Here is a 24,945-nt window from a genome sequence, read left to right as displayed (position 1 = left end):
GTTTATAAATTTAGTTTACCTCGCATTACTCAAAGATAAATGAATAGCGTTTGACGATTTTTTTATACATATCTATCCTAGAAATACGCCTAATATCAAGTCAACATGCACACTATCTAGCCCCTCAACGTTGACATGATTATTATCCATTTCTTGAAAGAGATTTTGAATTGAAAGTTCAAGAACAATAGTGGTTTACTAGTAAAAAAATGTTGAACATTCATTTGCAAGATCAAACCATCATCGGTTATCTAAATGCGGAAACATATAGTACCAAACATTTCATTTGAAGACCATCATACTAGAATTTGACCATCCATTTAAGAACACACTTGTTTAGATCATAAAGGCTACATGAATTCAACGTTTTTAACTCATTCCGGTCTGCTGTTTACTGAATTGCTCAATTCCTAAATTTCATTTACATGTCATGTATTTTATAGGATTAGAGACAAAACATATAAACGTCAAGCTCTACGACAATGAATGAGTATATCTCATAAAATGTTGGTTGCATGTATTATTTGTCACACTAAAATAAACTAAATATCATTAAATTCATGTAACTTTTTGTAAATGAATGTTCCGCATTTTTCACATATTATACTCGCCTCCTATTGTGCCTATTGGGCTTGGGTTATTAATTTACAATTATACTTTGGTTTTAGGTTTCCTATTATTAGCTTGTGTACCAGATCATGTAATTATGTATATTCCTTCTTATAGAGAAGAATAAAATAAGAATAATTTAGAAATGACTTGTTTTATAAACACTTCACATATTATTAAATATACATCACATACTTATTACGTTCTACATTTGCTTTTTTAATTAAAATCTATCTTAATACACCTAATGTAACATCTCACATCGATCAACAGCGAGGGGGTGATGTGCCTTATATGTATATGCCCACCTCCATATAGCACGAGGCCTTTTGGGAATTCACTGGTTTCGAGTTCCATCATAACTTAGAAGTTAATCGAGTTCGGGCGAGGTCAATCACAGGATAGGTGACCCACTGGGAAGTTGCTCGTGAGTTCCCAAAAACAAAACTGTAAGGGAATGGTAAGTCCAGAGTGGACAATATCGTGCCACAATAAAGCTGGTTTGGGATGTGACAGAATGGTATCAAAGCCACTCTGTCGTTCGGTGCGGATGTGCCGGCGAGGACGTCGGGTTCTCCTTAAATGGGGCGGATTGTAAGATCCCACATCGACCAATGGAGAGGGGGTGATGTACCTTATATGTACATGCTCCTCTCCCTATAGCACGATGCTTTCAGATTCCATCTAAACCCCGAGGTTAAGTGAGTTCGGGCAAGAGCAATCCTAGGATGAGTGACCCACTAGGAAGTTCTCGTCTGACTTCCTAGAAACAAAATCGTGAGGGAATGGTAAGCCCAAAGCGAACAATATCGTGCTACGACGGAGCCGAGAATGGAATGTGGCAATTTGGTATCAGAGCCACTCTGTCATTCAGTGTGGATATGCCGATAAAGACGCCATGTTCCCCTTAAGTGGGGTGGATTGTAACATGCCACATCGATCAACGGAGAGGGGATGATGTGCCTTATATGTACATGCTCCTCTCCCTATAGCATGAGACCTTGTGGGAACTCACTGGTTTCAGATTCCTTCGAAACTTCGAAGTTAAACGAGTTCGGACGAGAGCATTTCTATGATGGGTGACCCACTAGGAAGTTCTTGTCTGAGCTTCCCAAAACAAAACTGTGAGGGAATGGTATCGTGCTACGGCGGAACCGAGACTGAGATGTGACACCTCACATATTTTTCTATAATAGCCTCACGCTGCATAACCCACATTTTCTACATACACTCCACACTTTACATCTTAGGTTAGGTGCAAATACATATTTTATGTTTTTATTTTTATTTCTTATTTATGTGTAATCACAAAACAATGAAATTGGGTAATGTGATTTCGTATGTAGAAAAATGAATATAAAGCCTCCATGAATCATTAGATCGAAAATCGAGATACTCTGAATGAGTTTTTTCTTCTTCTTTTTTTGGTTATATAACGTGCACAGCTTAGCCAGTGATTATATTCTTAGCAGCAGGTGTCTAGTTTAACAGCAGTCTTCTGTCAAAACATCGAAGGAAAAGTTTTGGAAGATAAGGGTTTTTTTTTTTTTTTTTTTTTGTTATAGTTTCGCCCTTTTTTCTTTATGATAGCAGATCGATTAATGAGATCTTTCTTCTCTTCGTGAAAAAATTCTGTAATAAATTTAGATTTTGGGTTTGAGCCGTCCTTCTCTATTCATTGGTTAGGGTTTTGTAGCTTGGGATATACACGTTTAAAGTGATTTGTGGTGTATTTAAAGTTTATTTTTTAAACGTGAGGATCAAAATTGTCATTGCATATAAGGGTATACAAGTCATTTAATATGAAAATGTAATATTGAACATTATGTTGAGTGCTAATTAAAAATGCATCAAAATTCTCACAACCTTAGAGTTGGTTTGGAAGTACTTTTAAATGACTGAAAATGATTTTTGTCAAAATATTTTTGTAAGCAATCTTTAGCAAAAGAGTAAATTGTAGCAATGGTCTCTCAACTTTAATCAAATTGGAGCAATGGTCCCTCAATTAAAAATTTATTATCATTGGTCCCTCAACTCATCAAAACGTATAGCTATGGCCCTTTTCATCAACTTTGTCAAAATTTTGTCAAAATGAGTTATGTTGGAAGGACCATTGCTACAATTGGATTAAAGTTGAGGGATCATTTCTCCAATTGGGTTAAAGTTGAGGGACCATTTCTTTAGTTAGATTAAATTTGAGGGATCATAGGTAATGAATTTTTAATTGAGGGACTATAGCTGCACATTTTGATGAGTTGAGGGATCACTGCTAATGGATTTTTAGTTGAGGGACCATTACTCCAATTGAGTTAAAGTTGAGAGACCATTGCTACAATTTACTCTTAGCAAAAATATAAGTCAATCCTAGAAACGCACTTGAAATGCTTTATGTGCTTCTTGCATGAAGCAATTCAAACGTTTATAAATTGATTATTACATATAATTACTGCGAATGCTTTGAAGTACTATTGTGAACTACGAATGGTTTGATCCCTGTTTAGGATACATAGGCAATCTAACGAGGAGTTAGATGCAACCATACAATAATTGAGACAATAGTCTTGTTTAGGGAATTGAGCAATGTGAGAGACATTGGTGGAAAAATATGAGATTTAACCTTATGTTTTGGTGACTAAATGTTGGTCATAAATCAATGTGTAAAGAATCAAGAATTTGAAGTAAGGAAGCGTAAGTAATGATAATTAATTAAACTAGTGTCTAGTTGGGCTCGTCACCGATAATTATTTCCGAAAATAAATAATTCGGGAGTAGAGTGTTACAGCTTATGCATTTTTTTTATGCCACATTATATATATATATGTGTGTGTGTGTGTGTGTGTGTGTGTGTGTGTGTGTGTGTGTGTGTGTGTGTGTGTGTGTGTGTGTGTGTGTGTGTAATTGGAAATGCTATAATGTGGTTGAGTATCAGATTTCATCATGATTTATCTATATGTATATTACCGGCACATAATTATTATGAACGCTTAAAGTGCAAAGGTCAATGCAGGACACCCAGGTAAGTTCAGGTGAGTTTATGGTATTAGTTGAAATGATGGGGTTATGGTATGACTACACGTATGTTTAGGCAACTCCGACCTTGTCGTATAGGTTGCAATGATAGCCAACTCCGACACTGTCGTACAGATTGCCCATGAATAGTATATGTTACAATAGATACAATTAGAGCTCATAAACCTGCACCCCGGTGTTAGTGCTTCCGCCCGTGGCTAGGGCACAATCCTTCACGTGATGTTCACCTCCCGCACCTCACGCTCACCTTGGATCCAAGGTAGGTGCATAGTCCTATCGTACAGACCACTATAGGTGGTTCCGACTCGTAAATGACCCGCGATTATTCGCACAGTCTTCACGTGATCATAGCACTTGAGCGTATTTAATTACACCTAGTTCTGTCGTTCCAACCACTTTAGGTGGTTCCGACTCGTGTGCAGGTATACTTATTAAGCTATGGATAAGTCGTACAGGTCACCAAAGGTGACTCCAACTTATGAGCTAGCATATGTGATGAAATATGTGATGAGCTAGCATATGTGATGAAATATGGGTAAGTCGTACAGGTCACTATAGGTGACTCCAACTTATAAGTTAACATTGATTGATGAGATATGGGTGTAGTCGTACTGGTCACTATAGGTGACTCTGACTTGCGTGCTAGTATGGGTTATTAATCACATGATTATTGATATTGCTGATAAGATGCTATATTGTGGTATATTTATGATTTTTCTGGAAATTATATAGGTGTTATAGCGAGGAGTTATAATGTTTTATATGGTTTCTATTAAAATTTTATTTCCATGACCACTCACCCTTGTCTTGTTTTCGCCATCCAGGTTCTATTAGTTGAGCTTTCTTATTGTCGAAGATTCGTGGTGATTCTTAATATTGGAGATTATTTCGAGGGTATGATTCTCGATTCACTCAACTGTACTGTTTATGCTCTAATGTCACGTGTGAAGTGGGTTCATTCCCACTCACCAGCACATTCTGGTATTTAGACACTCTTAGGTTTAAATTTATTCACATTTTTCCACATCATCATACTTTATGGCTTCATCACCTTTCAGGTGTCGGCCAGCACAACTCAATTCGGAGTTCTAGTGGACAACCCTGGTCGGGGTGTGTCAAATTCTATCATTCGATATAGACACCATTGGTTGTGAAGGTTTGGTTTCCTCAAGCACTCGATGACCTTGGAAGAATCGCTCTCAATGATGATATGGTTGAAACATTTGTCTTTGGCAAATTTCAGACCCCCAAGAACAGCCTCTGCTTCGGCGACATCAGACGAGGATCGATGTGATTGTAAAGAAGCACCACCTAAAAGTGTACCATTGTGATCGCGTGCAATAATCCCTGCACGAGCTTCTCATGTAACTCGACATTAACAAGTGTAGTGTTAATAGCATCTTCCTTAAATTTATGTTATCTCTCTTTAATTTTATATCCCAAATAATGGATTTATACACACATATGTTTATATATAGCATTAATAATATTTGACCTTGGCTTTTCCATATATGTCAACAGCTATCAAGAATTTTATGAATTTCATGGTCAAGACAGAGACGCATTTCTCAAAGAATTTGACAACTGGAAGCACTATGAGTACTGGATCTTGTAGTCTAATTTTTGCTTATACTTTTTAGGATAAATTGTCAAAATGGTCCCTAAGATTTGCATAACTCATCACTTTGGTCCCTAAGATTCCAAATTGATAAAAGTGGTCCCTGAGGTTGTCCACCATCCATCATTTTGGTCCTTCCGTTAAAAACTCCGTTAAGTGTCCCGAAGCTCTTGGCCGGAAGTTTGGGCAATTTTCAAAGCTTCGTAACTCAATCGTTTCTTAATCAAATCCGACCCATAATATATCAAAATGAAGATAGAAAAGTATAGAATAAGATTATACCTATTTTGAAGCCCAATGGTTGCCAGAGATTGCCGGAAAATAGCCTCAGAGTTGACTGGTCCGAGTGAAAACTTGAAAACTCGCCAAAAACTAGGTAAACTTTAAACGTTCATAACTTCTTCAATACTCAACGAAATCAAGTGATTCAAAACGAAAATCATACGTCTCGACGAGACAAAGAGAATGATACCTTTTTTACTGCTAACTCGTCGTGGTTTGGCCAGAAAACGGCTCGAAAGTGGCTGTCTTGGTCTCGAGTTAGCCACTTTCAAGCTATTTTCCAGCCAAACCACAACGATTTAGCCGTCGAAAAATATACCATTCTCTTCGTCTCATCGAGAAGTATGCTTTTCGTTTTTGAATTACTTGATTTCGTTGAGTATTGAAGAAGTTATGAACGTTTAAAGTTTACCCAGTTTCCGGCGAGTTTTCAAGTTTTCACTCGGACCAATCAACTTTGAGGCTATCTTCAGGCCATCTCCGGCAATCATTGAGCTTCGACATAGGTATAATCTTATTCTACACTTTCCTATCTTCATTCGATATATTATGGGTCGAATTTGTTTAAGAAACGATTGAGTTTCAAAGCTTTGAAAATTACTCAAACTTCAGGCCAAAAGCTCCAGGACACTTAACGGAGTTTTTAACGGAATGACCAAAATGATGGATGGTGGACAATCTCAGGGACCACTTTTATCGATTTGGAATCTCAGGGACCAAAGCGATGAGTTATGCAAATCTCAAGGACCATTTTGGCGATTTACCCTACTTTTTATCTTGCGTCTTCTTTTACAAGCGACTTTTTTGGGTATTCCTTTTGTTTCTGCACAATTCGTGCTCATAATTTGACATTATTCTATCTTTTCTTGCGTACTGGCCAATTTCAATACGAAGAATACTATGTTTTAATTATATTAGTTTGGTTTAAGGGTGAACGGAAAGGGTTTAGCGCCCTACGAGTAACTAAGACTTAAATTAATTGTTAAAGGTAACTTGGATTGGGCCAATCGGAACCCACCCATGTCAAATCCCAATTTTAAACCCGAAGGGGTGGTTGTTTTTTTTTTTGTCATAACCCGCTCAAACCCAATGCATCGCCAAACCGACTATTTATTAGGTTGAGCTGTGTTGATGCTTTGTCCGCCCATACCTAACGAAACCCAACCCGAAAAATCAACCCACTCAATTGTAGCCAGAATCAAATGATGCACAATTACATCCAAGTCCAACTGCCAACACCCTCCATAAAATTATTTATGCTTCATATCTTCCGTAAGCAAATCCAGTACAAAGTATATCCATCCAAGGATTTTGTGACTTACCAGATCAGAAGTTTGTACAGTTGCAACAGAAACAAATTCTCAAGATAAACCGAGCCCAACTCGGAGTGAGTAGGCATGGAGTTAAGACTGATCTTTACATTGAGCAGTAAGCACCGGCTTCCAACCAAAGACCGATACAAAAAGAAAATACACAATTCATTGTCAAGACTGAGCTGTAATAATTTCACATAACAACTCAAAGCGATCAAATCCTTAAAAGCAAAGGTCCGCATCGGCACCAAGCAACTTCCCCTCATCCCTTAAAATATACAAGTACTTGGTTATGAAAAAGATGTTAACCAACTACAATACTTGGTAAATAAATGGCATCAACTGTACAAAGAATACTAGTATGAACCAGACTTTTGAACACTATGAAGAGCAAGTACGAAGTCAGCTCTGAAATAAATAGAAGCAAGCATAGCACTATATTGAACACGTCCCATAGCAGCCTTGTAGGACATAAGGATTCTACTCAATGAAGAAATCCACTTAGCATAGTATGGGTATTTAAATTTTGTTTTTGAAGAATGGTTATTTAATGATAAATAATGAATAAACAAACAAAGATGGTCCATCATTGAATTGTACTTCAGATTTCCAGCTTGAATAAAAAGGTCGTACCCAGTGCACAAGGCTCCCGCTTTACGCAGGGTCTGGGAGAGGTGAATGTCGGCTAGCCTTACCCTCATTTATGGAGAGGCTGCTCCCAAGTCTCGAACCCGAGACCTACCGCTCATGGGCGAAGGCACTTGCCATCACACCAAGTGCGACCTCTAGATTTCCAGCTTGAATAATTAGCTAAAATCAATCGGGCAGAGATATACATCCAACTTCTTCGAGTTAGCCAACAAAATGCCTAGCCACTGTCATTACGCCTATCAAAGCGCAGACGTGCATCAATTGACTCAATTCACACCCTTTGGGGCTTAGTCTTGTCTGTGCACCCACTTTCAGCCTAAATCAACTCTTTATGAGTTGTAAAGCTCATAAACTAATCATGAAAATAGGAAAATGCTGTCACCCTTCACAACACATATATACCAATATGGCATATAAACTTCATAAATCACAAGAAAAATGAATGTGGCTAATTACCAATACGGTATATGAACTTCATAAATCACAGGAACAAGGATGTGGCCAATTACCATCCTACCCGCCAATTTTGACATATTGTATTCAAGAACAATCAATCTCAAGGTAATTGTGCAATGATGGTCATATTTAGCATGCCATGGGTAGAAAGTTCCATATATGCGTGATTGACCCAAGAGGACCAATACCTATACCCCAGTGTGGGATAAAGTGCAGGTACAAGAGCTCAGTAGTTGAGGTATAAAAAGGAGTGATATTCTTATATAAGAAACGAAAACAGATACTAAAACCAAGTAGCCTTAGGTTCAACCAAGACCATCTAGATAAGTCGCAAATTTCCATATTTTTTTCATCATCTTAGGAGATTGCCATAGACAGACTTTTAAAAGCATTGTACCAAATTTTCAACCGAAAATAAACTACAAACCTCATGAACAGAAATGCAAAAATATAAACTATCCAACATTAACAAGTAATGTGAACCTGCTGCTTTTTCTTCTTTGGCCTCCTTTTTCTACGGGGCTTATGAGCATCAGAGTTGGAGCTCAAATTGCTACTTTGACCAGCAGTTGAATTAGAGGATCCCCTATCTTTGAAGGAAGTTTCACTTCTGCTACTTGATGTATTGCTATTTGATGTATTGAAGGAAGTTCCACTTCTGCTATTTGATGTATTGCTTGATGTGGTCATTTCAGCAGGCTTTTTTGAGGAATTTTTGCTCGATGAAGGACCAAACCTTGACTGAGCACCAACTGAACTTGAGTGAGAATTGCTGGATGGCCGGGGTGGAGGCATCAAAGCTCTAGCAGAAATCTGTCGCTATTTAAGAAAGTTCAGGTGAGGAGGCAGAAATATAGACACTCAATAAGTACATATAGTTAATTACAGCAGTGCAATAGTGAGAAGATGGGAAACCTGATTTCTCTCATCACTGGACATGCCAGAAGTTGCTTTTCCAGAAGCACTGGAAGCCTGTTCCCTGCAAAACAGATGACAAATTTAGATGCAACTTCCATCAAAGCAGACCATATTTCTAATAAACAGGTAAAACACATAAAAATGAAGGAACAGATTATATACTAAATCAAATTACAAGCAGTGGGCTCATGTTTCAAAAAAGTGATAATGATCGAAGTCCGCAACAGTCACCTAATTCATAAATAAGCTTTCTATTCCACTGAGTACTTACACTTCTTTTTTTTTTTTTTTTTTTTTTTGATAAATGAGAACTCACACTGTTTTGTTTTGATAAATGAGAACTTACACTGTAAGTTCAACTAACCAATCAAAGAGGGAATATTAACGAAGTCCATTCAAACAAAAACAAACATATAACCCTACCTTAAAACAAAAAGGTTCTCAAGAATAAATAATAGTATCTCACTCATAATTTTAATTATTTGTGCAAGAAACAATTTTATTGCTAAAAACTACAAACAGAATAAGATGGAAAAATACTTTGCACTCTTATCTGTCCATTCATCGTCAGCATCTGCTTCATCACTAGAACTCCCATTTAGGAAGAAATCATCTTCGCTCATATCCAGAAGCCCGTCATCCTCACTCCCTGTTTCTGTAGGAATTCCAAGAACAAAAAGCATTATTGTCAGTGTAACAAAATAGTTCAATAATTTGCAACCCCTCAGATTATGTTCATAATTGACAATTAAAAGAAGAAAAGAGATGTAAAACAAGCATCCCACAGAGAAAACATAAAACATCTTCTAGATTTTTGAAAGAATATAATAGCATGGCAGAACTGTGGAAAGCATAAGTTGGTAGATGTTTGTGTTTGATATGTTATCTTCCAGCCATTCTTACTTCTACTATTAACTTCATTGAAAGACTAGATGTTTTGCTAGGTATTTTCATCCTATATTTTCTTTCAAGTGGTATTTACCCTTAATAAATATTCAGATAAGGCTGCACCAAGTTAGGAATTCACCCTCAAACAACTTCAGAATACTAAAAAATATATTGATGCATAACATCAGGTAGTTATTGCTTATATAGAGGTTGTTTGACCTGATCTTATGAAGAATAACTCTACGAGAAAATTTCTGATGGAAGTAAGGCATAAAAGAAATACCTTCCAGATCCTTTCCGCTAGCTGCTGCAGCAACTATATTGGCCTTAATCTGCTTACGCAACTTATTTCTCTTATCAATCACATCTGTATCTTCACCTCCAGTAAACAACGAGACATATTTTTCGGTCTTGGGAAAGAACTGATGGTCAATAAATATCAGCCTTTTAGTTTGACATTATTTGAAACAACTACAGTGTTATTTCAAAAAACAATTCAAAGTCTGTAACAAGCAAAGTAAAAAAAAAATGGCTCTTCTCCAGTAAGGCACAAGGTCAAGTAGAAGTTCACATTTCATGTCAATATAAGCTTAAGATATTCTCATGAAAGAAGAAAAACTACCAAACTTCCAATTACAACTATCATATCAATGCACCGACATCAACTTAAAAGCAGATAAACCAAGGGCCACTATATAGCTTACCCTAACATATTCAAGATCTTCTTTCAATTTGGAAAGTTGCAACAAAATCTCTGCATCTTGTGCCTGACCAGAAGAAGCACGTTGAAGTTTCTCCAGACGTCTTAATCTTCTCTCTATCTTTCTTCTCTCTGAAAAAGGTGCACGTTACTTTCACAACTCAAAGCAAAACATACACCACCAATGCAATTAAGCCGTACATCATGCAAGAATTCACCTACAAAATAACTAGAATAACAAATGGAATCGGTTCATTATACCAAAAAACTTTATCTTCCTGTCACGCATAAATATTTTGCGTTCCACAGCGAGACGGGAATGAATCTCCTGCTGTTTCTTGAACCCTTCCAACTTCTTTTCCTGAGCCTCCCTAACTTCAGCTGGTAAATTCTTAGGAAAACAATCATCGTGTTAGGCATTTCACGATGATTATCACTTCATCAATAGATAAAACCACAAAGTTGCCTACTACAAATTTCTAATCTTACGAAATGAATACTAATTCAAGCGGTATTAGGTCAGACATTTTCCAATTCCTTCAAATTCCTCAGAAATTCCAGTGTACTGTACACACTTTTGTCCATATACACACACAGCAGGGCTAGCGAAGAACTAGGTGATTGAAAACCCCCAAACCACACAAACCCTAACCCCAAAATCGACCACAACCGAAGCAAGGTCGAAATGGAATAACAGATAAAGAGCTGGAGATTGGGAAGAAAGAGTGAGGGAGTACCTTACGGAGCATGCGCTCGATGGAGCGTATCTGGTTTTTGAGGGTGACGGACTTGGGCTTCTTCTCCGGGCCCAAGACCGACTTGGACCGACGTCCGGCGGGGTTCACCCGCCGCTTGCTGTAGCCACCGTGAGCCATGGCGTTACCCCTCCAAATAATCGCCGAGGGCACGGACAGATGACAGCGAGCGCTTTCTAAGAGCAATTTGTTTTGTTGAGTTTTCTCTTTTTTACTTTCTTTATAAAAATAAAAAAAAGTTGAGCCGAAATAAAATTTTCCTCGCGTTTGACCTAAATTCCATTTCGGTCTTAATCCGCCGTCTCATGCGGAGCTAAACATAGCGTTCAGTAACTATGCTTAAACTTTCTTGATATTTTATTATTTTTAAGTACACACTTTATATTTAACTGCAATACTTATATGTGTTTAATATCATCAATATTTTGACGGTTAGATGTTCGTTGTATTAAATATATATAAATATTGTAATTAGTTCCGTTCATTTAGAATTTGGCTACAATGCTAAGATATTTGCTAAACTTGTCACTTAGTATTATGATTTAGTAGCATTTTTCTTTACTTGTGAGTGTGATGTCTTATATTCGAATCTTATAAATGGCGAATTCGCAACCAATTTATATAAAAGAAATACATTTATTAAAATTAATGAAACCACTCATTAATATTTATAATTCTTTAAGAGCTCGTTTGGTTGTGCCTTTAAAATAGTCAAAGACGCTTCCTAATGAGTGAAAGCGCTTTAGTTTTAAAAAATGGTCGTTTGGCAAATATTTTAAAAGTGCTTTAGAAGCAGTAATAAGCATTTTCTAAAAAGCAAGGCCTTCCTAAAAGTGCTAAGCACAGAAAATAAGGGAAGCATTTTGCTCCCTTTAATGAATTTTTTTCAATACCCGAACTATCCTTATTTTTTAATTTGTAAAGTCTAAAATGCCATTACATTTGAAAAAAAAAAAAAAACATCAAAATTGCCATCACCAATTTTTTCTATGTTTGCACGTTAAGAACCCAAAAGTCTTTATTTTCATATTATTTTGGTGGCTGGAGAAGTCATCTTGGTCTCCATCTTCCCCCAAATTTCTCTGCATCTCCATCGCCTGAAATTCTTTGTGGAGGTATGTTTGCTATTTCTTATCTTAAATTTTGAATGTAGTGTGTGAATTTGATTGTTGATATGTCATTTATATCAAAATTGTTGTGAATTTTGAACTACACGAAAATAATTTTAGGATTTAGTGATCGTTCATTGACATTCCAAAGGTATTTTCTGCTTTCTCCAGAGTCACTCTAGGTACGGGCGGGTCATCTAGTTTGTTGGTAGGTATCATTGTGAACATATATTTACAACTTAGTTTGCTTCGAAAATTAATTTGTAAATACTACATGAAAATTAATTTGTAAATACTACATGCATTTGAGCAGGTCAAATATTTCTAATCAGGTTGCTCAAAGGCCTTCATGTTTGAAGGGCTTGTATTGCTGTTAAGATTTAATGCCGCATTAACGATCATAGATACTACTAATAGCAAATTAACTTCCAATGACAATACAAAGCAACACTAATGAATTTAATCAGAGGCATTCATCCCTAAGATGCACAATAGAAATAACTTTTGGTGCTTGGAAAAATAGATAGACATTGATTCGTCTCATGCGTAACTTCCCTTTTGAAAAACAGGTACAAATTGTTGTTGCTTCAATAGCCTTACACAATTTTATTAGGAATCATTTCATAACAAATCAAGAGTTCCAACCTTATGATGATGATGATGATGATGAGCTACTTCCGCCTGGACAAGAGGAAGATCATAGAAATGAAGAAATTGTTGATGAAATTTTACTCATAGGCGAGAGATGGATGTTGAACGAGAAAGGATTGTTAATCTTCTTATATCTAGTTAATACTTATTTCACATTTGTTTGTCATGCAACTATAACGTGTCCTTTTGTTTTTAAGAAACAAACATATATTTTCATTAAGTATGTATCATTTTGTTAGTGATCATTATTTTATGTAATTGAATTTTCATCAACCCTTAATCAAGTTGTATGCTAATTATGTACAAAAAATACTTATGAAAAAAGTATTGAGAATTATTAATGAAAACGCTTTTTCATTTGACAACCAAAAACTCTACTTAATATCAAAAACGCCTCTATCCAATACAAAAGCGCTTAGTTGGTTGCATGCCAAACAACAAACTACTTCCTCATATAAGCGTTATTGAAAAGTGCTACAAACAAAAAACACTAGTGAGTAAAAGCGCTTTATAGAGTAGCACATCCAAACAAGCCCTATATAAAATTTTGGGTAGTGCTATCCACACCCCTATTTTTACTTCTCACATACTCTCTCAATTTTCAGCCGTCGGATCGAATTAATTGATGAAAATCAATGATTAACAAGAATGTGTGGGGTCACTTAGTACTACGGTCTAGTGATATTTCTTTTCACTTGTAAGTGAGAGGTCTTAGGTCAATTCTTGTCAAATGCGAAGTTGAACCACATGGTTCTGATACGCCCATTGTAAGACTTAGCTCACTCCTCTATCCTTAGTGTAGATACTATTATTTGTTAAAAATAAATAAAAACAGAAGGTGTGTAGAGGGTAAAAATGCCCATGAATAGCGCTGCCCTAAATTATCCAAGTACTTTTTTAATATAAATATACCAAACAACTGAGTCTGTATTATTAATCATATTCAGTCTCTTATATGAGCTGCCAAACAATTTCATGGTGAAATTACTTCAAGCGTATTACGAATTGAATCCCTATAATAAGCATCATACCATTGTGAAACCTTGGAATGCTTAAAATTTTCATTAGTAACGACGTTCTTTAATCGTATTTTATTGTTTTATGTGGAATTTGATTGAGTATTATAAGCAAATAGCTTAATTGTATTCTCAAGAAACTCATATCATTCTAACACATGTAACATTACACATGGTCTTATTTGAGATTTGAGAATGATCAAGCATTCAGATTTGGATCACCCTTTGTTACTCGGACTCAGAATGTTCTCTTGGTCACCATAAAAATGTTCTCTTACTCATCTGATGACCAAGGAATTCATGCTCACTCACATTTGGCTTTGATACCAAACGTTGAGGTTAAATGGACGTGTTTTTATTGTTTAAATCTCAATCCTTGGTATCAAATCTAAAGGGCAGTGACCATCAATCCTTCGTCATCAAGTGACCAAAAGAACGAGACTCTATTCAGACTTTGATCTGTTGCTAAGAGAGCATTATACAAGTGGCCAGCTATAATTAACTTCTTACTAAAATGCGTACCTTACGGCATACTCAACCCACAAACTTAGGACGTCTTCCAGCGTCGGAAAGAGACATATTACTAGAACAGTTAGACGAAACTGTAAATTTCGAACACAAGGACAATATCAAGGTATAATTAACATGACTAACAATGCTTATTACTGTTAATCCAGATTTTCTTTATTGGACAAATTTCCATGAATTAGTGCGGTGTCTGTATCAATGTTACGGTCTTAACAACAAAAGAGAGGCTAATACTGCAAAATAAAGAAGCTAAAACAGTCTCTTCACCAATTTGCTAGTTTAATGCCGGTTCAATGGTCAAGCTCGGAGAACACTTTCACTGTCAAAACATGAGTACTTCCATTTAGCATGGGATTCAAACTTTCACGAGCAAAATTTGGGCGGTCGTTTCAACTTGATTGGTTCTCCAGAATGATAGGTTGTTCTCCTTCAAGTTCGGATATAACTATCAACGAATCTGTCAACTCAAGGGAGAGGGGTTCGGACTTGGGAACTGGATTAATAACCTGCAACATGGCATAAGAGATGAATGGGAAGTCTGAAGCAATTTAGGAGCCGAATCCAAATCAAGACCTTTTTACCTTCTTGTTGTTTTTCACATAACCTATCGCCACTTCTTTCCGCAGTTGTGCTCTTTCAGAAAGCTCAAAGAATGAAGGGTTCTCTCCTTCTTTAATGTAGAGGCTGATATCCTGTCGTAACAAAAGCAGGCAAAGTTTAAATATACAGTTTAATGGATATCCAATCCAAATCCTCTAGCCGAAAATACAAAAAAGACAACGTCCAATCGAGATCAACATCATAACATTAAAATTGAGGATTCGAGGCGCTTACCTTTACATATATTTCATCACCCTCTGCGTTTAGAATGTCTTTCCACACTTCGTTTAGTTCACTGTTCTCAGCAACTGTTATGCACAAAGAAATCATTTACCTGTTATAATATTTTGGAATAACCATATTATATGTTGTGAGAGCTAAATCTAGTACAAGGATTCAAGACCTTGAGCTGTTACGAGGCTCATTACTTCCTCTGCGGCAATGTAAGTCAGGGACGGCTTAATTCTTGTGATCTGCAGTGATTGTGGGTGTATAACAATCAATAACATTAAATATCAACAGAAATAATAAACAGTGACAAAAGTCTGTCGGAGTTTACTTGTTTGCCCAATTTCGAGTCCACGATCTCTGCAACGAGATTCTGTACCTGCAATGCACCACCTTGTTACTTTGTTTGCTCTAGGTGACGATTATGACAAAGTTATTGTGAAAACTATTTAATTAATTAAACTCTAAGTTTGAATTTTTACAAAATTGGAAATGATGAACTTGACCTACCTTTACACCAAGTTTGTTGCAAATATTTTCAGCAAGAAGAAGAGAATACGCAGATTGCTTGTCTGCCCTGGTTGGATCTGAAGAGAGGGTACTTCAACGCAAATTGACCAAAAGCTAATTGAAAACAACATAAAACCAAGAAAAAGGGAGGAATTCATGTATGTTCACCTCCAAGAAGCCATTCCCTATCAGATATTACAACGACCGACAAGGGAACATCTTCGTTCTTCAATGAATTTTGGATATGCACTATGGTATCTTGTAAGGTTTCAAAGTTCATTGGATTTCCAATCTGCAGCTCATGGAAAAAATGGAAGTTTATAAGCGGAAAAGGAAACTTCCCTGCAAAAATATTATAGAGAAAGAAAAGAAACACCAGAAGGTACTACTCTAGGTTGAAAGAGAGAGGCAGTACCCGATGAGAAACCTTGACATGTTTGAGTTTTCCTTGATCAGAAACTTGTCTTGTCCTCTTTCTGTCCTCTAAAGGTACATCTGACAAAATTTCCTGCATGCATAAAGATGATGAATTGTGAGTCACCAATGCATGTATGTCTAGAAACTTAGTCTAGGTGATCAAATGAAAATTATGTTTAATCAAGTGTCAAATTTCCTGCACATATAAAACAACGATTCCCAGTTGTGCAGACAAAAAATCTATTTTTCTCAGTCTCTATCATGCTTCCTCAAGGTGAAGAAAAATTCCTATAATCCGTTAATTTCCTGCAATAACATCCCAATTGATTTATTGGCAATTTCACCGCCTGCACATTACTTTGGAGTACCTTGCAACCACTTAATATAACCACCACTCCATGTTCCATCACACATGTACTTGCACAAGCAACAATTTACCTCTTTTACTAATGTTTTACAGATCTGGGTAATTGATTTATTAGAGATTTCACTGCCTTCCGTTACTTTGGAGTCTTGCAGCCGCTTAATATAACTACCTCTTCAAGATTCCATCACACATGCACTTGCGTAAGTAACAATGTACTTTTACTATTGTTTTACATTTTAGGGAAATTGCTGAATATAGGATCCACAACAAGAGTTCCAAGCGAATTAGAACATACCACAACACTGCCAGGTCCAAGATAATTGTCATATTCTTCAATCATCTCTATGATGTCGGGGCGCCATCCAAGCAGAAGGATAAATTCTTTTGGTCCCAGATTATAGTCTGAGGCCTGCATTAATAAGAAAAAAATTATTCAGATTGGAGACCAAATCTATCAAGCCCTAGTGACCTTCAAGCAATTATGTCTTAGTCAAGTTGCACCTTAGAGCCTGGTTTCTTGGGACGCCTGACAATATTCTCAAGTCGTGTTTTCACCAGTTGCAAGGCATGCGGGTGAGTACACCCGTTTGTTTCTAGATCATCCAAACTTTGATCAGCGCCTATTTCTTTGACAACATTTGAATAAGTAACATCTGGTGTCTTACTCCCATTAACAGGTGCAATGAATAATACCTACATGAGGAAAGTGCAGAACAATAGGAACTCATAAATAAAAATGATGGTTAACCACGACCCATTCAGTCAGCAAAACAACATAAAGCAAGTACTAAAACAAATGAAGCAGTCACAGAGTGAATCCGCTCAGGTTCCCATAATCATCTTTGTTTCTTTCGTCTATTTTGCAATTATCAAATTTTACTACACTTTTGTCTAATTGTCTGCTCGCGATAAATAAAAACAGGAACCACAAAAGTAAACAATCCAACCAACCATCAGTGTCTAGAGATAAGTACAAAACAAAATTTTAACAAACATTGTGTTCATGATTCCATTTTTCACAAGTCAAAAGAAATATCAAAGTTATTGGTGATTGTTTTAGTTCAAATTAAAAAAGTCAGAACTTCTCATACTTTGTCAGTTTCCCGCAAGATTTCACTGTCATTGGGGTGGAAGTCTATCTTCCCGTTCCTATAAAGCCCACAAACAACTGCCTGAAAGGGATATCGAGTCAGAGAAAAATTCTCAATCAGCCAACCGCTATAAGTTCTTCACTACCAGAATTACATTTGACAGATGGTGTTACCTCTTGAAACCCATGTCGTAATCTCCTATACTTGAGCCCAGCTAGACTTGGGAAACTGCAAAGATTAAAGACATTTTCTGCACTGAGTAGAAATGACATCAATTAGTGTGTCATCTCAGAAATGATCGGAGAGATGGTTCCATTTGCCTAATAACCAATATGATGTAAAAATAACCACCGTAGTAAGAAACAACGCATGACTTGGGTTGACAGGTCTAAGTTCTAGTTACCACCGAAAGATTTCAAATTGATATATAAGATGGGCTCAAAGTATCGATTTATTACACATCCGATAAAATGGGAGAAATTATCAATACAGCAATAACATTTCATCTTTAACTTTGCAAGTGTTGGATTTAAATCACATATCCTTTTGGTAATACATATAGTATTAATATTGAGGGTTCAAAAAAAGAATTTCATAAGCATCATCACAAGAAAACCAGTTATAGTTCAAACAGACACTTGTACCATACTTCGATAATTAAGCAAGTGCCTGTAGATCTTTATGAGTCCCTTTTGACGAGAACATTGTACAAATAATTTTGATGCACCATTTTCCACAGGCTCTACTTTTAACCCTGAGATCGACTTTAAGAGTTCACATGTATTGGAACTTGAAACCTGCATTCATTGGGCACAGAAAATTTAACATGATTTAGCAAACTTCGTAACAAAGTTCAGTACGAAGACTAGATTAGTGATATACCTCAACAACTGTGGGGACAGATTCCATGTTGGGAATAGGTTGAAGAGCCAGAACAGACAAAAAAGCATCAGTGTCAACTTCATACCTAAACAGATGAGGATGTGAAGTCAAAACACATTTGAGAGATAAGAAATTTCTAATACTAGGAAATTCCAAAGAAACTTTGTCGAAACCCTTGTATACTCAAATATAATTTCTCACATAGAAGTAAAAGTAGATCAAGTTCTCACCGGTCTCCCTTCGTTGGCAGTATAATTATTGCACGTGCCTTGTTGGCAGCGGCTCTTTCAAATGATTTTGTTAAACTAAGGCTGCAACTGTAAGAGTAGAGCCTCAAAGTAAGAATCAGAAGCACACGAAGTCTCAATTTTATTATCAAATCCAATTACCCATTACATCATTTCTTACTGATAATTTTTTATTTTATTGCACTGAGGCCTTATGAAATCAGACGCAGATGAGTTAGATGATTTCTTATAGTCCTACCTCTTTGTAAGGATATCAATGTGTATAAGATCTTTCGCTAAATTGTCCGCAAGCTTGTCCATCTGCTTTCTTGGGAGATCGGACATAAGAAGAATTCTCTGCCTCCTGTGAACATATAAGCAAGACAACAACACAATCCAGTAATTTTACCACACAATCCTGATATAAAAAACTCCATTCGAGTACAAAAAATAGATTACCTAGCTGTAGCAGTACCTAAGCGGACAGCAAGTTCGTGATACTTGTTTAGTTGCTTTAGTATGAAGGAAAGATGACTGTTCACTCCACAAATAATGATATGATCAGTCTCCAGAACTTGCATTTGTGCGCCTTCTTTTAGTCTGTACATATTGTTCTGAGCAAATGATGGCCATAAGGATGCCATTTACATATAAGTTAGATGTACGATAATGTTCCATGATCCAAGAACTTACCCTGAACTGTTCAGTCATTGTGCTCAACAAGCGAGAGTAAAATAATATGCCCCATATTGCAAGAACAAAACCAATAACACGTTCAATGCGTGTTCTTTGCTGCAGTGTATATTTTACAATGCATGTTATTTACAATCATCCAAGAAAATACAGAATTAGTGAAAACTTTTAGAATGAACCAAATGATAAAATTAGGAAGCGGAATCACACTTTTAAATGTGTCGATGATGAACACAGACATGCCCAAGCCTCCCAGAAGCAGTCCTCCAAAGACTCATTACTACCCCTGTGTAATTTGAAATGCATCCGGATTGTAAACAAACATGAGGAATTTATTCATTTGATAAAAATACTATTAAAAGACTGCTTAACCGTTAGAATATCAAATATTTGTCAGCCCACATCGTAACAACTTAAATTTTTCGGAATAGTGTGGTAACAACAAACTTTAGCATGGTATCAAAGCAGGAAATCCTGGTCAAATCCTGCAAGTGTAACCAATATAAGTTGAATCCCACATGTTGGGCTTTAATAGTGAAGAGAGGCCCACATTTGACGGGGAGGTGTTAGAATACAAAATAATTGTTGGTCTAAGATGCTGAGACCCTTGTGAAGAAGAGGGCAAGAAAATGATGAAACCATATTGTTTCAGATGGACCCCAAATGCTTAAGCTGTTAGGGAACTGGTCAACAATGTATATCAATCTAACACTGTCCCTCTCACGAACACGTTCTTTGTTTGTATGTTAAAATCAAACGGAAAGAAAAATATAGCTGAAACCCCACCCTGCACCAAAGAAATGGGGAATGGATTGAGGGTTCCACATCCAGTACCCCCTGCTAGGCTGCTACCACCAAAGCTCTGATATGGTGATACCATATTAGAAAACTTCAGCTGTTATAAATGGGCCAATAATTGCATCAATCTGATAGTCTAGACACGAGGAAAAAAAATGCTATTTAATGAAATACGATAAAGCAACATGAAGCAGAATATGCCAGAGAAAGTAATTCGAACTGCTCTTAGAAAGGATTATAGGTTACCTATACTTGTAGAATAGGAAACCACCAATGACAACAAATGAGAAGCATGCTACCAGGAGCACCAGAAAGAACCTAAAAAATATTTACAAAAGAACTTAGCTAAATGAGAACATAGACCAAACAAATTACAAGCATGAAATGATAGATATAGAAACCATGCAAAGCTCCATCTGATATCTTCACTTACGTGGCAACATTCTTTTCAAGTTGGATGTTAAATAGATACAGTAACCGTGCAAAGCTCCATCTAATGTCTCGAAATGAAGGAAAAGACACATCCAACCGAAGAGGCACAGGTTTATTCAATGAATTAGAAACACAGGCAAAGGGCAAGGCAGCAGCCCCGAAAGTTTGAATGATAGAGGGAAGTTTTGCTTGGACGATCTTAATGAAAGTATGAAAAACATTTGACTGTCCTAGCCTAAATGAGAAATATAAGGACAGCAATCCCATCGTGACTTTAGCTACGAGAACCTGCATATACAGAAAATTCTGTCAAGAAATTTACTAAATACTAGAAGTGCCATGACATGAGTCAAATGCAAGATCTGAAGTTATCATGGATACAAATACTTGATAACAGAGAGTAAACAGGTGAAACCACTAAATAGAGGAACATTGAAAGGGGTTTAAGCTGTTATCCAATTTAATCAATTCAAGATATGTTCTTTTTCAGATTTTAAAAAAAAATTTACAATCTCTTATGCAGATTCATCCATCTAATGCTCTTGTTAGAAATTAAACAGATAAATAAATAATATTAATTGGGTCTGTATCTAATGCTCACCTGAGAAATATTAATTGGGTCTGTATTAAAGAGTTGGTCATTCAAATCATCTGCAACATTTATATACACAGTGGAATCTAGCTCATTTTCTGCCCTTTGAGAACTGGCCTCACATTTCGCTGTAAAAAGAATAAACGTAAGTAAAACATGAACGAATGTAAGTTATCAATACCTTGCTTTCACACATGATAAAGCATACATACAATATTCTCACCTCTGTTGTGTACTATGAAACTACTTGCATGTAAAGACGAAGATTTGATCCACCAAAATTGGCGTGGCATTAATTTCCTGGTAAGTATCATCAACGTTAGCATCATATGGCTTGTCTACACTAAAATTCAGGATAACTGTGCTTCAACACTTGCCCCATGTATGTATCATAGAGTACATTGCACATATACAGACATCAGCAAATGTACTCCAAAATTACAATTTCCCTCAGTTACAGAGTATGGTATTATCACAATATGCTTCAGATAGAAGTCGGAAGCTTTTTATACATAATACTATATGCTGCGTTCAAAACTTAAATGTTGATAGCCTAACAGTTTATAAGGATTATGAAACGGAGCTCAGCCAGGAGAACTTATGCATACGGCATCAGACATCAACTAATTTTCATTAGTAAATTCCTACTCTACAGGAAGAACACATACTTTTAAACAAGCAACGCATGCGAAAGCCATTTATTACTACTTTAAGTAGACAGGAGAACTTATGCATACGGCATCAGACATCAACTAATTTTCATTAGTAAATTCCTACTCTACAGGAAGAACACATACTTTTAAACAAGCAACGCATGCAAAAGCCATTTATTACTACTTTAAGTAGACCATTTCATTGAAGATACGCGAAACAGTAAAATTTGAGCTAAAGTATATAGAATCTCAGAAATTCAGTATGCCGGTCTGAAGAGGAAAGGCGAATCAAACCCAGAAAAATTCCTCACAAAAAGTACTCATCTTGATCACTCCCTTTCCCCTAGCACCGTACTTCCTCTCCATACACGGCACCTTTGTCTACCAACAAGTTCACACTTCCAACAAAGAATTGGCACTACCCAATTAGTTAAAAACCTGAAATCTCTCGGTTCACATTACAATCAACAATTCACAATTTCAAGCCCTAGCCAGTTCACAAATATCTAAGAAACACACGAAGATTAACCCAAAAACAAAGGTTCAAAAGTTACCACCAACCAAATGCCCCAAATTAGTTTGCTTTCATGACCAAGAGTGTAAACCTTGGACCAAATTTGGAGGCTAAAGAATCTAACATTCGAATTCAGAGACGAAAATGCAACTCGAACTACAGTTCAGGACGATTTCTACAATTAAGCCAGATTAGTGTGGGCAGAGGGGCACAATATAGCATTACTAGTCCATAAACCAATCAATAATATAAACCCTTTGATCTTGAATGCGAAGAAAACCCATATGAATGCCAATGCCAATGCCTTACAAACAACCAAAAAAAAAACAATCACTTTTGGTAATTGAAAAGATGAAGAAATGAAATTCTGAATACCTTTTTGGGGAAGAAAAACGGTGGGAGATCGGAACCCGAGGAGGCAAAACGCAGAGCTGCAATCTGTGCAGCTGACCACTCAAAAGAACCATGTTTGTTACAGTCAGCCAGAGCTGTTTTTTTCTGGAGTTTCGAGGTTTCAGAAGAAAGAAGAAGGAAACCGGGGCCGATGAGAGAAACAACAGAAACTTTAAACAAAACAGGTGGAATTTTGGAAAAAAAAAAGAAACAGAGAAAAGTAGGGAAATCATGAAATTTGGGATTTTTCGGGAAATCCAACGTGGACAACCTGGTCCCTCCCCGAAAAGTCATTTCCTTTCCTTTGCATGCTTGCAACTACAGTGGATAGTCGTTGTCCAACCCTTTGTCGTCGATTGTTCATTGTTCATCAACAAGAACACCAAAAGTCTAATATTTGATGGTATTTCTGTTTTATTAGGATTGCCAAAAGTGGTTCTTGATTTTCTTATTCCGATCTCATCAACAACAATCAAACAATGCATCAGCGTCTCACGTGAATAAAATAATATCCGAACTTATTAGGATATGATTGGTTTCTTTTTAATTGGAGATCAACACGTGTTGATGCACAAAATATAATAGATTTTGGAACAGCGTAAAGTGTCAAGCTGTAACATTCGTTAAAGTGTCTAGCTGTAACATTCACAAGGTTACTTCAGTCAAGTGCAGGTAATATGTAAAGAGATAATGACAAGAAAACAAACATAAGATATATGTGGTTCACCTTAAGTTGGGCTACGTCCACGAAGATAGTGGAGTTCTCTTTAATAATATAGAGTTTACATAACACAAAGGTTCAAACATAATCATCATTAGTAAGTTCTAATAATGGGTTCAGTGGAATAATGTCATTATTCATTAGTTGTAGGAGAATGGTCTCCTTTAATAGTTGAGGAGAGTCACACACTTTTGTCCGAGGTCGATTTGGAACTCTATGAGCTTTATTTTGATATTAACATATGTCGTTTTGTGATTGGTCTTCTGGTTTGAGAGAAACTCTTGTGTTTCAGCAGTAGTGTGGCTAGTGCCTCAACACAAATCCTTCAATGGGGCTCTGAAGGTATAAAATTAATTGGTACTCAATAATTTTAGAACTGATAAGGTATGATACAAACAAAACGAAAATAGGCTATGATACCATGAAGGATCCTAAAACTAATTTAACAGTAGTGGAAGTAATTCAACTCAACTCCAACCACATGGTTGGCAAGAAAGTTAGAATGCCTACTTGGATGGAAAAGGATCCAAGTATAACTTTTTATAATATAAATCGACTTTATAAGAACAATTTTTACCGATGAAACATGAAAATTTTATGGAGGGGATTGACATGTCCTACATTTATACTACTATTCTTTTTATAATGTTGAAGGTATCTCATAATAATGTCACCAATATGAGCATATCGTCGATTACTAGCTCCTATGATTCGAATACACATCAATTCTTAAGCAATGCTGTTATCCACCACATTCAATGGGTTTGAGGTTGAATCATATCATTTTTTTTATTGGTTTTTTCTTTTTCAATGCAAAGCAAAGGTATACAATATATATATATATATATATATATATATATTATTTGTTCAACAAAAAAAAAACCCGCAATTTTTTTTTTTCATCCCAAAGTCCCTTCCATCCCTTGGATTGATAGAGAAGAGGCAGAGCTTTTGGTTCGTCATGTTGTCAAAGAGTTGAAATATGATTTTTCGTGTTGTCAAAGAGTTGGTGACATACTAATTTCTCTTTCCATGTAGCCCGAATACCGCAAGAGACGGTGGGCATACTTTTAGCACCCGAATCAAACGACACATCAAAGCAGAGCCAATGGGCCCAAGGAATGCATATGTGGAAGTTCAAATTCGGATTGAAAGCTCCAATTCTTTGCTCACTTTTCACTAGATCAACCCTTTGGAGTTTCTATACAACTATTTAAAAATTAATTCAACGTGTGACGCGTAGCAAGAGACGAGTGATCACTTTAGTGAAGACAAAGTGACGATGGAGAACAAAGACAACACA

At 36.4% G+C, this 24,945-nt stretch overlaps 2 protein-coding genes and 2 long non-coding RNA genes across 5 annotated transcripts; 1 reads left to right on the top strand and 3 right to left on the bottom strand.

Moving 5' to 3' along the window:
- Positions 1 to 6,784: 6,784 nt before the first annotated feature.
- Positions 6,785 to 11,441, bottom strand: LOC126597090 (rRNA-processing protein EFG1-like). Of its 2 annotated transcripts, none has more exons than XM_050263855.1 (8): positions 11,203 to 11,441; positions 10,727 to 10,856; positions 10,470 to 10,597; positions 10,049 to 10,187; positions 9,418 to 9,532; positions 8,875 to 8,938; positions 8,443 to 8,772; positions 6,785 to 7,120 (listed from the first exon to the last, which is right to left on the bottom strand). In XM_050263855.1, the coding sequence occupies exons 1-8, from the start codon at positions 11,338 to 11,340 to the stop codon at positions 7,115 to 7,117; spliced, it is 1,050 nt and encodes a 349-aa protein (XP_050119812.1). In that variant the 5' UTR covers positions 11,341 to 11,441; the 3' UTR covers positions 6,785 to 7,114. The 2 variants fall into 2 exon arrangements, with proteins under 2 accessions (XP_050119812.1, XP_050119811.1); XM_050263854.1 differs by having other exon boundaries at positions 8,443 to 8,778; positions 11,203 to 11,439.
- LOC126597091 (uncharacterized) lies at positions 7,409 to 8,436 on the bottom strand. Its single transcript, XR_007614136.1, has 2 exons — positions 7,636 to 8,436; positions 7,409 to 7,451 (listed from the first exon to the last, which is right to left on the bottom strand). It is a non-coding gene; the product is annotated as an uncharacterized LOC126597091 (long non-coding RNA).
- An 807-nt stretch (positions 11,442 to 12,248) lies between the features above and the next one.
- LOC126594748 (uncharacterized) lies at positions 12,249 to 13,260 on the top strand. Its single transcript, XR_007613409.1, has 2 exons — positions 12,249 to 12,335; positions 12,899 to 13,260. It is a non-coding gene; the product is annotated as an uncharacterized LOC126594748 (long non-coding RNA).
- Positions 13,261 to 14,655: 1,395 nt separating this feature from the next.
- On the bottom strand, positions 14,656 to 23,307 carry LOC126596090 (putative ion channel POLLUX-like 2). Its single transcript, XM_050262565.1, is given in 25 exon segments — positions 14,656 to 15,030; positions 15,106 to 15,216; positions 15,359 to 15,432; positions 15,528 to 15,597; positions 15,684 to 15,731; positions 15,863 to 15,939; positions 16,031 to 16,154; positions 16,278 to 16,370; positions 16,942 to 17,055; positions 17,148 to 17,339; positions 17,738 to 17,818; positions 17,911 to 17,987; positions 18,387 to 18,534; positions 18,620 to 18,704; positions 18,850 to 18,936; positions 19,106 to 19,210; positions 19,306 to 19,460; positions 19,540 to 19,638; positions 19,750 to 19,825; positions 20,584 to 20,655; positions 20,771 to 21,057; positions 21,371 to 21,489; positions 21,585 to 21,661; positions 22,904 to 23,127; positions 23,129 to 23,307. Coding segments are annotated over 25 exon segments (2,799 nt in total). The 5' UTR covers positions 23,216 to 23,307; the 3' UTR covers positions 14,656 to 14,913.
- Positions 23,308 to 24,945: the final 1,638 nt, after the last annotated feature.

The sequence above is a fragment of the Malus sylvestris genome, chromosome 13 (assembly GCF_916048215.2).
Source record: "Malus sylvestris chromosome 13, drMalSylv7.2, whole genome shotgun sequence".
NCBI classification, from domain to species: Eukaryota; Viridiplantae; Streptophyta; class Magnoliopsida; order Rosales; family Rosaceae; genus Malus; species Malus sylvestris.
The sequence above is the reverse complement of the archived record's forward strand: the minus strand, read 5'-3'. Positions and strand labels throughout refer to the sequence as shown.

Bases quoted from the DNA above. Each gene is read 5' to 3' on its own strand.
- LOC126597090 (XM_050263854.1), bottom strand. From the start codon at position 11,340: ATGGCTCACGGTGGCTACAGCAAGCGGCGGGTGAACCCCGCCGGACGT. The intron at 10,188-10,469 runs GTAAGCTATATA...ATTGACCATCAG, and splicing joins AAGATCTTGAATATGTTAGG to TTCTTTCCCAAGACCGAAAA. The intron at 9,533-10,048 runs GTATTTCTTTTA...GAATTCCTACAG, and splicing joins TAGCGGAAAGGATCTGGAAG to AAACAGGGAGTGAGGATGAC.